At 46.6% G+C, this 13,407-nt stretch overlaps 1 protein-coding gene across 3 annotated transcripts; it reads left to right on the plus strand.

Moving 5' to 3' along the window:
- Positions 1 to 632: 632 nt before the first annotated feature.
- On the plus strand, positions 633 to 11,116 carry LOC120407344 (phospholipase A2 inhibitor and Ly6/PLAUR domain-containing protein-like). 3 transcript variants are annotated; one of them, XR_005599887.1, is made up of 6 exons: positions 633 to 725; positions 1,375 to 1,491; positions 5,379 to 5,531; positions 6,945 to 7,085; positions 7,395 to 7,489; positions 8,571 to 9,144. XR_005599887.1 is itself a non-coding variant. In XM_039542883.1 (5 exons), exons 1-5 carry the CDS (start codon positions 677 to 679, stop codon positions 10,971 to 10,973), a joined length of 642 nt encoding a protein of 213 aa, XP_039398817.1. In that variant the 5' UTR covers positions 633 to 676; the 3' UTR covers positions 10,974 to 11,116. The 3 variants fall into 3 exon arrangements, 2 of the variants coding, with proteins under 2 accessions (XP_039398817.1, XP_039398816.1); XM_039542883.1 differs by lacking the exons at positions 7,395 to 7,489; positions 8,571 to 9,144 and adding an exon at positions 10,792 to 11,116; XM_039542882.1 differs by lacking the exon at positions 7,395 to 7,489.
- Positions 11,117 to 13,407: the final 2,291 nt, after the last annotated feature.

Here is a 13,407-nt window from a genome sequence, read left to right on the forward strand (position 1 = left end):
ATTATCCACTAAGGGATTTAGCATCTGATAAATGTCAGACAGGACAATGGAGTGAAGTGGATCCCTCAGTCGACTCCAGCAACCCCCGTGATTTCTCCACTCGGATAGAGGTGTCTGCCCTGTCTGCAAGTGTGCAGTTCCCAGAGATAACTATAGGGAAGGTAGGAAGGATTAATTACAAGGGGTTTCTTAGCTAGGGGCATCTGAAAAAGCATGATGAGATTCAAAGTGAACATTTTTTTAACGGGCCCAATTTTAATTCAAGCTGTCTCATAACCCAATTAACAGATGTATTTGAAAGTCTTCTGAAAATTGAGTCTTTTCTCATAGGAGGTGTGCTGTAAGTTTGGGGATGATACGCAATATTCTTCATGTGAAATGAAGAGGCTGAATCCCTGCTTTAAATTAAACAAAGTAAGAACTTTGCACCCTTAACTATGGAGCCTCTTCCAGCAGGTCCATAACAGTTACCCACCCCACAGTCCCTGGGAGCCTTCAGCAGGGTGTGTGAAGGCACTTAGCTTAACTTCCCTTATTCCCCAAATTTCATTTGTGATGTTCCGCTGACATCGCTCTTCAATCCGGCCTATAAAAGTCCCTTTTGGAGCGTTTGCAGTGTCAGAGCTGAAAATTCAGCAGCTTTATTCCCATCGCAGCCTGTGCTCTCCCTGTCATCATGAAGGTTTCCTTCACCCTCTGCATCCTCTTGGCTTTCATAGATGCAGGTGAGTCCCCTGATTTTGCAACTGTTGACCCTGTTGCAGCCCAAAGTGTAGAACTGGCCCTGGAACTGCAGCTGGGTGTCTTCCCATCCAGGTTCGAAATACCCCTGACCCCTGTGGCTTTGTCCCCTCTGCCTTGCATTGGGATGAACGGGGTTTGGGGTTAGCTGGGTTCATCCCTCATGCCCGATGCTCACTTGCTTTCAAATGCACCTTGAGGTGTCAGGGCCTGATGAGAAGATGTAGGGGTCAGGAACTAAATGGGAGAAAATGGCAGCTAGACATTAGTAAAGAGGTTCTAGCTGCAGGGTAATCTCTCCAGTGAGATTCAAGCAGAGAGGACATGAGGCATGAGTGGGGAATTGGAGAGCTGCATCATGCATTAGTGCCATCCCTGGACTGGAAGAATCGGGGAGTCCTATCCCCCAGGGCTCCATAGCAGCTGTAAGGTGATACTGACCCCTCAGGACATACAAGCCCCAGCAGTATTGGTGGCTGTTCCCCACATCGTTGCGGCTTAGTCACACAAGTCAGCAGATACAAGAGGAAAACGAGAGGATGCCTGCTGGAGAAGAAGAGGAAGCTTGAAAGGAGAAGTGAGAAACATTTATAGCACCCGCTAAGACAAAGTGTGTTCCCTTTCCTTCCCTAGGGAGCTCTCTTCAGTGTGAGGTTTGCCATGAAATAGGGGAGAGCTGTTCCGGCCCCATGGAAACCTGCGATACTGGCAAAGAAACCTGTGGCATCATGAAGCACGAAGCTGTACAAGGTAGGTAAGCGAGAGCTTAAACCAGAGTGGTGCAGTGGACAGAGCTGGGAGACAGGACTCCCGGGTTCTATTCCTCTCTCTGCCACTGACTGGCTGGGTTACCCCAGGTGAGTTATGTTCCCTCTCTATGCCTCAGTTTCCCATCAATCAAAGGGTGGGGCATGATACTTGTGAAGCAGGTTGATCTCTCTGGATGAAAAACACTAAATATTATTATTAAGCCAAGCAGTGTTTCCTACCTGGCAACAAACAACGTGAGGGCCCAGTTTTCAAACTTGGAGGGGAGGGACATAAACACCAATTTGATTCTCCAGGGCACCTGTTTGAGCATCCAGATTTAAGACCCCAGCACTGTAGCTTTGCCTGAAGTGCATCCCTTCCCACTTATCAACATCCCCAAGTCACCCTGTCATCCCCTCAAGACACCTGCGTCGACATTCTGGACACAGCCCAGTTGGGTGAGTGAGATTCACCTTTAACGCAGGCAGTGCTAGATACCAGAGGGCTCCCATAGCCTCTTACTGTGGGACGGTGCTAGACTCAGGAGCCTGGTATAGAAACATGGACAGATAGACTGCAGAAGAACCCACCGGTCTGGAACCAGGGGCTCAGGGAGACACTGCTTCCTCGCTGCTATCTGGGGTGCCACCCTGAGGTCCTGAGACATGAAGCCCCACAGGCAGTCCTGCCCGAAGAGGCACAAGCGGCAGCCCTCTGTGATTCCCTGGCACTCCCCATATAGACCAGGAAGCCGTTCCTGAAAATTATCTGAGCAATGCAGACCACCAGTGTGCCTCTGTCTTAGACCCCACTTCGCCAAACCTCGCAGTGACTTGCCTTGATCCCAGACTCCTGACTCCTAACCTAGTCGACCCTGGTCCTGCTTTATGGTCCGTAGCTTAAGACCTTTGCTGACCTTGGTGAAAGCCCCTAGCCAGCCCTACCCTGATTCTCGCCTCACGCTCTCAATTTTTAATGGACTCTGACTTGGTTTTGACCTGGCCTGGCCATGTGTAGTAAGTGCAGGCCCTGATAAAGGCCCAGTATGAGGCCTGAGGCCTGAACTAAAGTAATGGTCAAGACTTTGCTAACATAAAGCAAAGTTAAGCTGTGAGCCAGAGGTAGGCCCTGCTCACAGAAGCTGGCACGAAAAGGGCTGATGCTGCATAAACATATATTCACCTAGCATAAACATAGCACTAGAACACACTATACTGAAACATTCCATAGATAACAGGAGGACAGGCCGACCCATCCCAATGACAGGGGCAAAAGGGTAAAATGATGGATAGAGTTGTTTTGTTCGAACCAACATGTACAAGGTAGAAGGCGGTACCTTAATACGTAGAAGGGTTGTAACTTGCTACGTAGAGAGGTCGCACCTCAATACGTCAGGTGTGATGTGTAACTTGTTTGTATCTGTGTATAAGAATGCATCCTTGGGGAGGTGCCTTTGTCCGGCCGTAGGGGGAGTGGAAAGTCCCGCCACTAAGCCGGGTCCTTGCCAAGAGGCACTTTCTCGTAGTATGCCCTGAGTTAGGCTAAGAAACCTACAGGGAACTGCAATTGTGTCCGAGGTCGCAATAAACCTAGCCGACGTGACTTTGCATCTTACTGGACTCTGTGGTCATTGGGGGTTCTTGTTGGGTCTGCTGTGTCAGCTATCTGCAGAGCTGGGGCAGCACACAGAGGGAACTCACGCACGCAGCCGAGTGATATCAACAAGGAGAAAGCAGAGCACCACACCGGTACCGCTCTGACAACACCATGGATTGATCTTGACCTCCGGTCCTGATACAGAGCAGCTCACTTGATGCCCAGAGTCTGCTCGTGACCCAGCCCTGATTGATAGATAGCCAGCACTATACTAGCATCTACCGTTAGAGACAGACCAGCATCAATGAGTCTAGGGATGTAGATAGATAAGCTCCCCCACTTCTGAGCATCCTTATTAAGACATTACAGGGCACAGGAGTAAAGTTGGTCTCCCTCTTGGCCAGTACACCAGGGAGTCACAATTTTCAAGGCCAGAAGGGACACTGCGACCATCCAGTCGGGATCTCCCATAGAATGCAGGCCGGAGAGCTTTCCCCCAAACAATTCCTGGAGCAGATCTTTTACCAAAACATCCAAACTTGATTTTAAAATTGTCAGTGATGGAGAATCTACTATGACCGTGGGTAAATTACTCACAATTTATGCCTTATTTCCAGTCTGAATTTGTCTAGCTTCAACTCCCAGCCATTTGATCAGGTAATTCATTTCTCTGCTCAACTGAGGAGCCCAATAGTGAATTGAGGACCTCCGGAACTAACAGTACAAGTCTCTACAGCTGAAGCGAGGCTCTCGGTAGCTCAGGGCTGTAACATGCATGGAGTGGTTAGAGATGGGCACGCGGCCTACCATGGACCACTGGGTAACAACTGTTTACTAAACAGTCCCAAGAACGGGGTGTTCTTGCTGGGGTGAAACTTGGTGGCCGCTAGCTGCTCCCCATGTAAATATTACAGTATGGGGGCGGGGAGGCATGAAATTCCTCCCTAGTGTCTGTGATGTGATGACGGCTGATCCATTTCCCCATGGTGATCGCCTTGCCCCCATCAGCACCACCTGCAGGATGGTTTTGCTGTCCCCAAGCCGGGAAGGCCGTGCTGTGTCATGACCGGGGGGAGGGGGATGGGGAAGAGAGGGAGCGAAGAAGTCACTGCAGGAAGGAATGCCCCTTGGTGCTGGCTGACAGTCAGGGTCCAGACACTCCAAGGGGAGAATTGGGGGTGGGAATCTGAACCCCAAAGAGTAAGCAATTGAATCAACCGGTTGTACACCATGTTATTGTGCATAAAAATATGTCGAATAAGATCTTTTATGAAAGCTTGTAATGTTCTGAACTTGATGGTCCTTATGAGACATGTATACAGACTGTGGGTATGAATCTTTGTATTTCTGTATACAGCACAGTATGCTCATGCCCTATGCTATAATTTTAAATACACCTCACAGCAGCGAGGGGCTTCTTCCAAGCCGAGTGTTTTCACAAAACCAGTCCCAAGTAATGACCTATGAAAAGACAAATTATGGACTATTACAGTTGACTGAGACACCCGGAATGTCAAATTGAGAGGGAATCCCCCCGCACCTGCAATGCTCTGAATAGCCATGAATTGAGAGAAAGGAAACCCCCCTGCAAACCCTCTTAAAAGGGAAGGGAACAGGATTTGAAGTGAAAGGTATCCAGAACTGAGGGACAGTCTCAAGCATGTGGCTGTCTGTCTTGCACACTGGATCCCCTCTCTGGCAGGGGATTTGCTGGGAAACTGTTCAAAGGTAACTTCTACTAGCAAAGAGAATTCAGCTAATGTCAAAGTGTAAAGCCTGAAGTTGTATATTTATGTTTATTTTCTGTGTCACTTGTCCGTGTTTGCTGCTTCTTCCTATTTCATCTTTGAATCTGTGATTTGTCTATAACATAAATGTCTCGCTGATTTTTACCCCAAGCAGATCTCTGGTGTGCAAACTGCGTGGAGTGTGTTTGCCAAAATGAACTGATAACCAGGGGCAGGTTTCACTTCTTCTGGGGGCCGACGAACCAGAGTTGGGAAAGTCTGAGTGTCCAGTAGTTAAGAACTCGGGGGGGGAGACAGATTTGTGGAATCTCAGGACCAGAAGGGCTGGTGGGGTCACCCTGGCAGGAGTAACTAGGCTGGGTAAGACCTTTACGCTTGTAGGCTGACTACTGGCGGCAAGGCTCTGAGTCATAGCAATGTAGCGGTAAGGCACCCAAAGTTACAAGACAGGCGGTGAGAGAACCCCGTGCTGCTCTGGGGGACCTCAAAGCATCACAGTGGGCCTGTTTTGTTCATAACTCCACATATTTTTCTTTCTTATAGAGTCAAAGAGGATTGTGATAACCCAAAAGTCCTGCCTGCACTCCAACAGTTGCCGAGCAGACCCCATTAGTATGAACTTTGGGAATGGAATAACACGAAGGAGCGGAATCACCTGCTGTGTGGGAGAAGCCTGTAAAACAGCATCTGACCCATGTACGTATCTACAACATGCGCTCTCCTCCCCTTTCCACCTCCTCTTCTTCCGCCTCCCCTTCCCATCCTAGGCTTACAGTGAAACTCCTGCTCTCTATCCTAAGATTGCACCAAGCTGGGAATTCACCCAGATCCCGCCAGGGATGGCCCTGCTGCTCTCTAAGCTGTTGTGAGAGATTAAGAATGAGGTGATATTTCAGTAGGAGATTTCACCTGCTTTGCAGGGGTGCTCTAATGAATAACACAGAGTCCCAGAGAACATGCAGCGAGCACTGGACTGAATAAGCCTCAATCCCTGAGAATAGCCACTTGCCCTGAAGGGGGCCCGTTGTATTAAGTGAGACGGAATATATGGCCAAGGGTGGTAAGATAACCCAGTCACTGTCCAACATTAAACAGTGTTAAATAAGGTTTGGGGTTTGGTACACAGAGACCTCAGCCTGCTTAGCACTATGGCAAACACACCAGGAAACATCCTTTTATTAAAGAAATAGAAAAGAAGGAAAAGCAGTGAAAGCCTTTGAAATGTAAAGTATGAAATCAGGCTTTCATTTTCATGCCCTTTCCCTTTAGCTGGAGAGAGTCTTTAGGAGGAAAAAAACCCCTTGTTTAGTCTCTAAGGGTAAATAACTGTCACTCTAGGTTGCGTTTTGGATTCAGCTGGAGCCAGTAAAGGTTGTGATGTCATCTGGATCCCTCTCTTTGGCCCAGTGTGGTCAGGACACCTCTCAGGAGCAGGATGGCAAAGGCCCAGGAAACAGGCATGGGGGCAGGGGTGGCAGCCATGATGGTGAAGCTCACTTCAGTAGCCTCTGTTTGTTCTTTTGAGTGTTCTGCTCCCCCCAAAAAGGGAGGGATGGATGGAACAGCCCATCCCCTGGTTATTTTGTCCACCAATTAGGCCTAATAGCTGACACACCAATTTTGTTTCATTAACTTTTACTTCCAAGTCTTCTGTGTTTACAGAGCATGATTTCAACATAGTCCTTGAATTATATCAATGTGACTTTTGGTTCGGACTAATTTAGTCTCTCTGTCTGGTTCTCTTGCACCTATTTCATTGAAAATAACTTGACCTATTTTCCATGGTAAAAGTTATAGTCCAGTTGTCACAACAGGCCTTGCACTGAATAACTCCCTGCTGGGGTTGGGAGGAGAAGTAAAATGGATAGGCCTTTGAGTTCCTACTAACCAGATTCTATATGGGAGAAGGTTTCACTCGAGAAAACTCTCATGTCAGTAGAGACTAGACTGAACTGCCCATGGTATCTCCTGAGCTAGAACTCTAGTCCCCTGCAGTGGGAGGATTTAAAGGGCCATTTGATGATTTGCTACCAAGCTTCCTCACCTTCAATGCCAACTCTTCCTGCTAACATTGCCAAAGCTGACTGTGATCCTTCTGATTGTTCCCAGTGCCACCAATGAACACCGTGCCCAATGGCCTGCAGTGTCCAGCATGCTACACTGAGAATTCTTACCAGTGTAGTGAAGACACTGTGCATTGTACCGGAGCCCAGACCCAGTGTTTTGATATAGCTGGGAAAATAACCATTGGTAACTTATTTATTTTTTCCTGTTATATTTTGGTTACTTTCGCAAACACCATTCTATGAAATGCTTCAAAGAGAAATGAGAGAAAGCAAATTTTAAAAAAGCAAAAGAAATGTCAATGACACTGAATGGGAACAAATAGGAAACTGGTACAAAGGAATGTTTCTTTCCCTTTCCATGTTGTGTTTAGTTAACCTGTGGAATTCATTGCCACAGAACATTATTGAAGCCAAGATCTTAGCAGGCTTCATAAAAGAATCAAACATTTAGAAAATTAATAAGTATGGATCAGAACATCTACACTTATGTTAGATAAGATATAAGCCCTCCTGCTTCTGAGTCCAAGACAGCTACTACCTAAATGGAGATTAAGAAGAAACTTCCCCTCTGGACAGGTGACTGTTTAGGTATGTATAACCATAATCTTCCTCTGAAACATACGTTACTTTCATTGTTGGTGGCAGGATACTGGATTAGATGGACCCCTAATCTGATCTGGTCTGGTAATTCCATTTTTCCTGAATTAAAAAAAAATGTAACTAGTGTCCCCTCTCTGCTGATCGGTAGCAGGTTGGCTTCCCCTTGGAAAAGAAATCAGTGTTATGGAGTCTGAGTATTTTCTGAGTGTAACTTGTTTATTTACACTATATACATCAGTCCTTGAACAGAGGTGATTGCAAGCAACATGCAAATAACCCTCTCTTTCAGAAATCTCAGCCCCCAAACCAAAGCCCAATTCCCAGGAAGCAATGCACCAAGTATTGCTTCTAGATAGAGAGATTAAGATAGAGAGCAAACTCTCCTGCTGCTTGCAACAACCCCTACCCCACCAAAAAAACACCTTCCTCACAAGCTAACAACCACCCAGCATTTTGTCAGACTGAAGCGTGCTTGCACGCTAAGAAAAAGGACTTGCTAGACTGTGTGTAACAGAGCCACCAGGTGACTCCCAGTCTGAATAAACATCACTTGTATTCAGATACATAATTACATGCATAATTTCTCTGACACAGCAACACTGTCAATTCTCCAGCTGGCCATAGAGACTTCCAGAGTAGAAAAAAATCCGGATTGCTAATGAAATAAACAAGTAGAAAAATCCCCATATTAGGGGGAAAATCAAAAAGCTTCCCATCCTTTATTCATCAGAAAGCGGGGTGAGGGGGAGGGAGAGGAAGCCAGAGCCCAATTCGCCCCCCATTATTTCAGGTCAATCAAACTGACTCCAATTGCCTCTTTAAATACATTTTAAAAGAAACATCTAAAGGCTTTCAGGGAAAGACAGACACTTTCCTGCCCAGCAGAGGAGCTGACACTGAGTGTCCTGCCGGTGACTGGAAATGGGGGGACAGGGAGGATGATCAGAGAAGGACAGGGAGTCTAGAACAACCTTGATAGCCTCCCGGGGGTAGTGCTATTGGGACTGACTAGCAACAGGAAGAGCCAGAGCTCCCCTGATGCCTGGTATGTGCTTCTTCCTCTCTGCAGGCATACTACCCCTAAAAACCGCAATGAAGGGCTGCACCACCGAGTCTGAGTGCACTGCTCCAAAAGGGGAGAAAGGGTTCGATATGGACATTGTGAGGTTTGAGTGCAAACCAGCCTCCAGCAGAGGCCACAAGGCTCTTGGATTTGCCCCTTGTGTCGCCCTCCTCCTTCCACCCCTGTCAAGGCTTATCTTGGTGCAGCTGCTTTCTTGATCTTTCCTGCAGGTCTTGGGACACATGCCCACAGTTGCTGTGCTGAAGCCACTCTATCTGCTGCTTGCACATGGCACTTTCTGCAGTTGTTTTTCCCTTTCAGGGACAATCTGTTTTCTACTGGAATCTCTCTGCCTTAGCCTTTTGCAATGAAGCCAAGAAAAATCTTCTAGATTTTTGATTTATTTAAGCTGGTGAAGTTTAATTATATTGGGCATCACGATGGCTAGGCTGGGACCCAGCGAGACCCTGTGTAGAACCACTAGACCAGGGGTAGGCAACCTATGGCACGCGTGTGGAAGGCGGCACACGCGCTGATTTTCAGTGGCACTCACACTGCCCGGGTCCTGGCCACCGGTCCAGGGGGCTCTGCATTTTAATTTAATTTTAAATGAAGCTTCTTAAACATTTTAAAAACCTTATTTACTTTACATACAACAATAGTTTAGTTATATATCATAGATTTATAGAAAGAGACCTTCTAAAAATGTTAAAATGTATTCATGGTACGCGAAACCTTAGATTAGAGTGAAGAAATGAAGACTCGGCACACCACTTCTGAGAGGTTGCCGACCCTTGCACTAGACAGTACAAGCGGTGGAAATGAGAGCATTCAAGACAACCACAGGGTCTGCCAGCATCCAGCAGCCTCAATAAAGATCCCCTTTATATTAATTCCACCTGAGTCTGTCCCTCTTCTTCTACCCGCTCTCATTAAAGTTGTGTGGCAGAATGTACCCCTTGTATTCACATCCTACACACTGTTGAAATAATCTTTGTACAAAGTATGCCTTGCAAGGTGTGATAAATGAATTGGGGGAGCGGGGTGTAGCTCCCTTTTATGGACACCCAGCCAGCCAGTTAGCTATAAAATCTTTCTTAGTAGTTGTTCTCTACTTGCGTTACCTGTGAAGGGTTGAAAAGTCTCCCTGCATAGGTAAAAGGAAGGGAGTGGGCACCTGACGAAAAGAGCCAATGGGAAGGCTAGAACTTTTTAAAACTGGGAAAAAACTTCCCCTTTGTCTGTCTGTGTTGTTTTCCTGAGGAACAGAGACAGGGCTGAAACTATGCTGTAAGAGCTTGGGTCAGGTATGAAAAATCATCAAATCCTACCTAGAAACTACTCATTTGGAACCCCAGATATGTAAATAGATCAGGAAATGTCTAGGAAGACAAAATTAGGTTTCTCTCTCTTTATTTCTTTATGGCTTGTGGACTCCTCTGGGCTAACCGCAAATGCTTTTGTTTACTTGTAACCTTTAAGCTGGACCTCAAGAACGTTATTCTTGATGCTAATCCTTGTACGTGTATTTTTTTAAATCTAGCAATAGTCTGAGTTTCCAAATGTATTTTCTTTCTTTTTGTTTTTAATAAAATTTACCTTTTTAAAGAACAGGATTGGATTTTGTATCCTAAGAGGTTTGTGCACAGGTTGTTTAATTAGCTGGTGGCAACAGCTGGTTTCCTTTGTTTTCTTTCTCAGCTCTTCCTCGGAGGGCGTGTGTGAAAGGGCTTGAGGTACCCCACAGGAAGGAATTCCCAAGTGCACCTTCCTGGGTTTTCAAAGGGGTTTTTGCACTGGGGTGGTGGCAGCATCTATCCATCCAAGGTCAGAGAAAAGCTGTAATCTTGGGAGTTTAATACAAGCCTGGAGTGGCCAGTATTAATTTTTAGAATCCTTGTGGGCCCCCACCTTCTGCACTCAAAGTGCCAGACTGGGGAATCAGCCTTGACACAAGGTGTCATTTGAAAACTCATAATTTACTGATCAGTATTGTCCTAATAATATACATGTGGCAATTTTGTATGTGAAATTATAAGATTCCACTGTATGGTGTTGTTAAAACATGTTCCAAACTGGGATTGGCAAATAGGTCTGTCCTAAACAAAGGAATGTGTGCTCTGCTTAATTTGCATTTAAGCAGTAAACAGAATCATTGAACAGGAAAGGGAACAAAGGAAGCTCAAATAACTGAGGAAAAAACAGCAGGGAACTTCTTTCCCCATAGACTTTTTGTCTCCTGGTATCCAACTGGAAATGTTTTTCAAGAGGGTGACTGAAACTGTACAAAGGAGGGACAAACACCACAAAGGATACCCTCCCCAACACACTCTATGCCTATCGATTCACTGCATCAGAAAGGACAAAGGAAGCATGCACTGGATTTTGGGAGAAAGGTTCCTGACCTAAGAAGTTTGGTTAGCAAGACTGCTGAAAGCCTATGGTGAGAAGCTTTGCTTGAATCTGATATAGTTTGCTAAGTTAGATATTAGTAAATGTCTTATCTTTATTTTTCTTGTAACCATTTCTGACTTTTATGCCTCATTACTTGTACTCACTTAAAATCTCTCTCTTTGTAGTTAATAAACTTGTTTTATTGTTTTATCTCATCCATGGGGTTGAAACTGAAGTGTTTGGGAAACTCCATTTGGAGTGGCATGGGATATACATATTATTTCTATTAAAGAAATTACAGACTTTATATAAACTCGTATTGTCCGGGAGAGGGATTGCCAGTACAGGACAGACATTTCTGGGTGAAAATCTAAGACTGAGAGTGTGTTGGAGTCACCCTGTAGTATAACCCAGGCCGGTGAGGACCAGACTGTAACCCTAGTGTGACTGGCAGGCTGCAGTTACACACAGAGACTCAGGGTGTGGCTGCATGCGGGAAGGCTGTTTGTGAGTGACCCAAGTGGGAACTCCGTCAGCAAGGCATTGAAAGGCACCAAGGTTGCAGGGCAGGGATGGTACAGCTGCTCATTGGTCTACACAGTACCTGGGTATGTCACAGTTTGCCAGTATAATGCTCCCCCCAGCTTCACTTTCACACTGGTCATGGGGGAAGCCATCAGTTGGGAGTGCATTAGGGATGCCACTACAAAAATCACTGTCCCCCAGAATCAATCATTGCCTGCTGTTCTCTGCTCTAACCACTAGACAATACTCCCTTTCAAAGCCTCCTAGGTGGGGGTGCCATGGGGCTCCGCGTGCTGCCCCCACCCTGAGCACTGGCTCCTGGCCAATGGGAGCTGGGTGTGGGGGGTGGAGCCTGCAGGCAAGAGCTGTACAGAGCTGCTTGTGCTCCTCTGCCTAGGAGCTGGACCTGCTGCTGTCCACTTCTGGGGCGCAGCGTGGTCTGCGGTGCCAGGACAGGCAGGAAGCCTGCCTTAGCACCCCCACTGCGCCGCTGACCAGGAGCTGCTGGAGGTAAGCCTGAGCCTCTTCCTGCACCCCAAACTCCTCATCCCTGCCCCCATTCCAGAGCTCTGACCCCCTCCCACACCTTAACCCCATGCCCCAGCCCTGAGCACCCCAAACCTGGAGTCCCCTCCTGCATCCCAAACCCCTCATCCCCAGTTCTGTTGGGTTGTGGGCATCAACAATTTTCTTCAACTGGGTTGCCAGAAAAAAGTTTGAAAACCCCACTGCTCTAGAGTCCCACCCCTTCTCCGCTTGCTAGTATCCTTAGCACCCCAAATGCTGTCCACCATGTAGAGAAAATTGCATATACTCAAATGTTTTCTGCTTTTCCTGGATTCTCAGGCCTAGCCTAGCTTGGAGGTGGAAGGGACCAGGTTTTTAGTTTCTTGCAAGACTCCTTCTCCTACCCTCCTGCTTCTCTGTGCTTGACGTTGGGGATTCTTTGGCTACGCTGACTATCTATCTCCTCTGTTCTGAGTCCCAGTTCCTGTATATAATACACTGGAGTCACAGCACAAGTTTACATCATTTTACCAGAGAAAACACTTTTCTGGAGCCCGCAGCTGGTGATCAGCTGCAGCGTGAGCATTGAGTGCTCTTGTAATGTCATTCTTGTTCAGACCCTGAAACCCTCACCAGACAGGAGGTCCTTAATCCAGGAATGCTGTACCCAGCCTCTGTTTGCCAGAAGCTGGGGATGAGTGACAGGATGGATCACTTGATGATGACCTGTTCTGTTCATTCCCTCTGGGGCACCTGGCACTGGCCACTGTCAGAAGACAGGCTACTGGGCTAGATGGACCTTTGGTCTGACCCAGTAGGGCCGCCATTATGTTCTTTCTTTTAAATACTCCCAACAAGCTAGCTGATGGAGAATGAGATGCAGGGGGAGGGAGTGTGGGAGGAAGAATTATAACTTGGGGTGGGAGTGGGGTTTATAATGTACATTTCATGCAGGAAACCCCAACTCTCCCCTCCCCTATTAAGCATCAGTTAATTGTTTACACAGACGGTACAATTATATGGATATTGAAGGTGCCCCTTTGGGTGTTTTCTGTATGTGGAATATATCAATACACCAGCAACTCACTCACTCAGCATGTTTCCAGATCTGATAACGTCTTGGATTAAAAGCAACTCTCCTATCTATGCAAACCTTTTTAATTCTTAAACATATCTTGTGCATATTCATGCATAGCATAATATTACTGTACGTCACATCACCGACTACAGATCTCTATCCACTGTTTCAACCCTCTGCTGTATTCTGCCTTCAGCCATTCCACCTTAGCCTGTGATCTTATCAAGTTTCAAAAGCTAAGCAAGGTTGGTCATGCCTGATCAGTGCTTGCGTGGGAAACCTCAAATAAAATCCAAGGTGCTACAGCAAATGGTACTAGTGATACAGTAGGGGACACCC

Source organism: Mauremys reevesii, linkage group 6 (genome assembly GCF_016161935.1).
Source record: "Mauremys reevesii isolate NIE-2019 linkage group 6, ASM1616193v1, whole genome shotgun sequence".
Taxonomy (NCBI): Eukaryota; Metazoa; Chordata; order Testudines; family Geoemydidae; genus Mauremys; species Mauremys reevesii.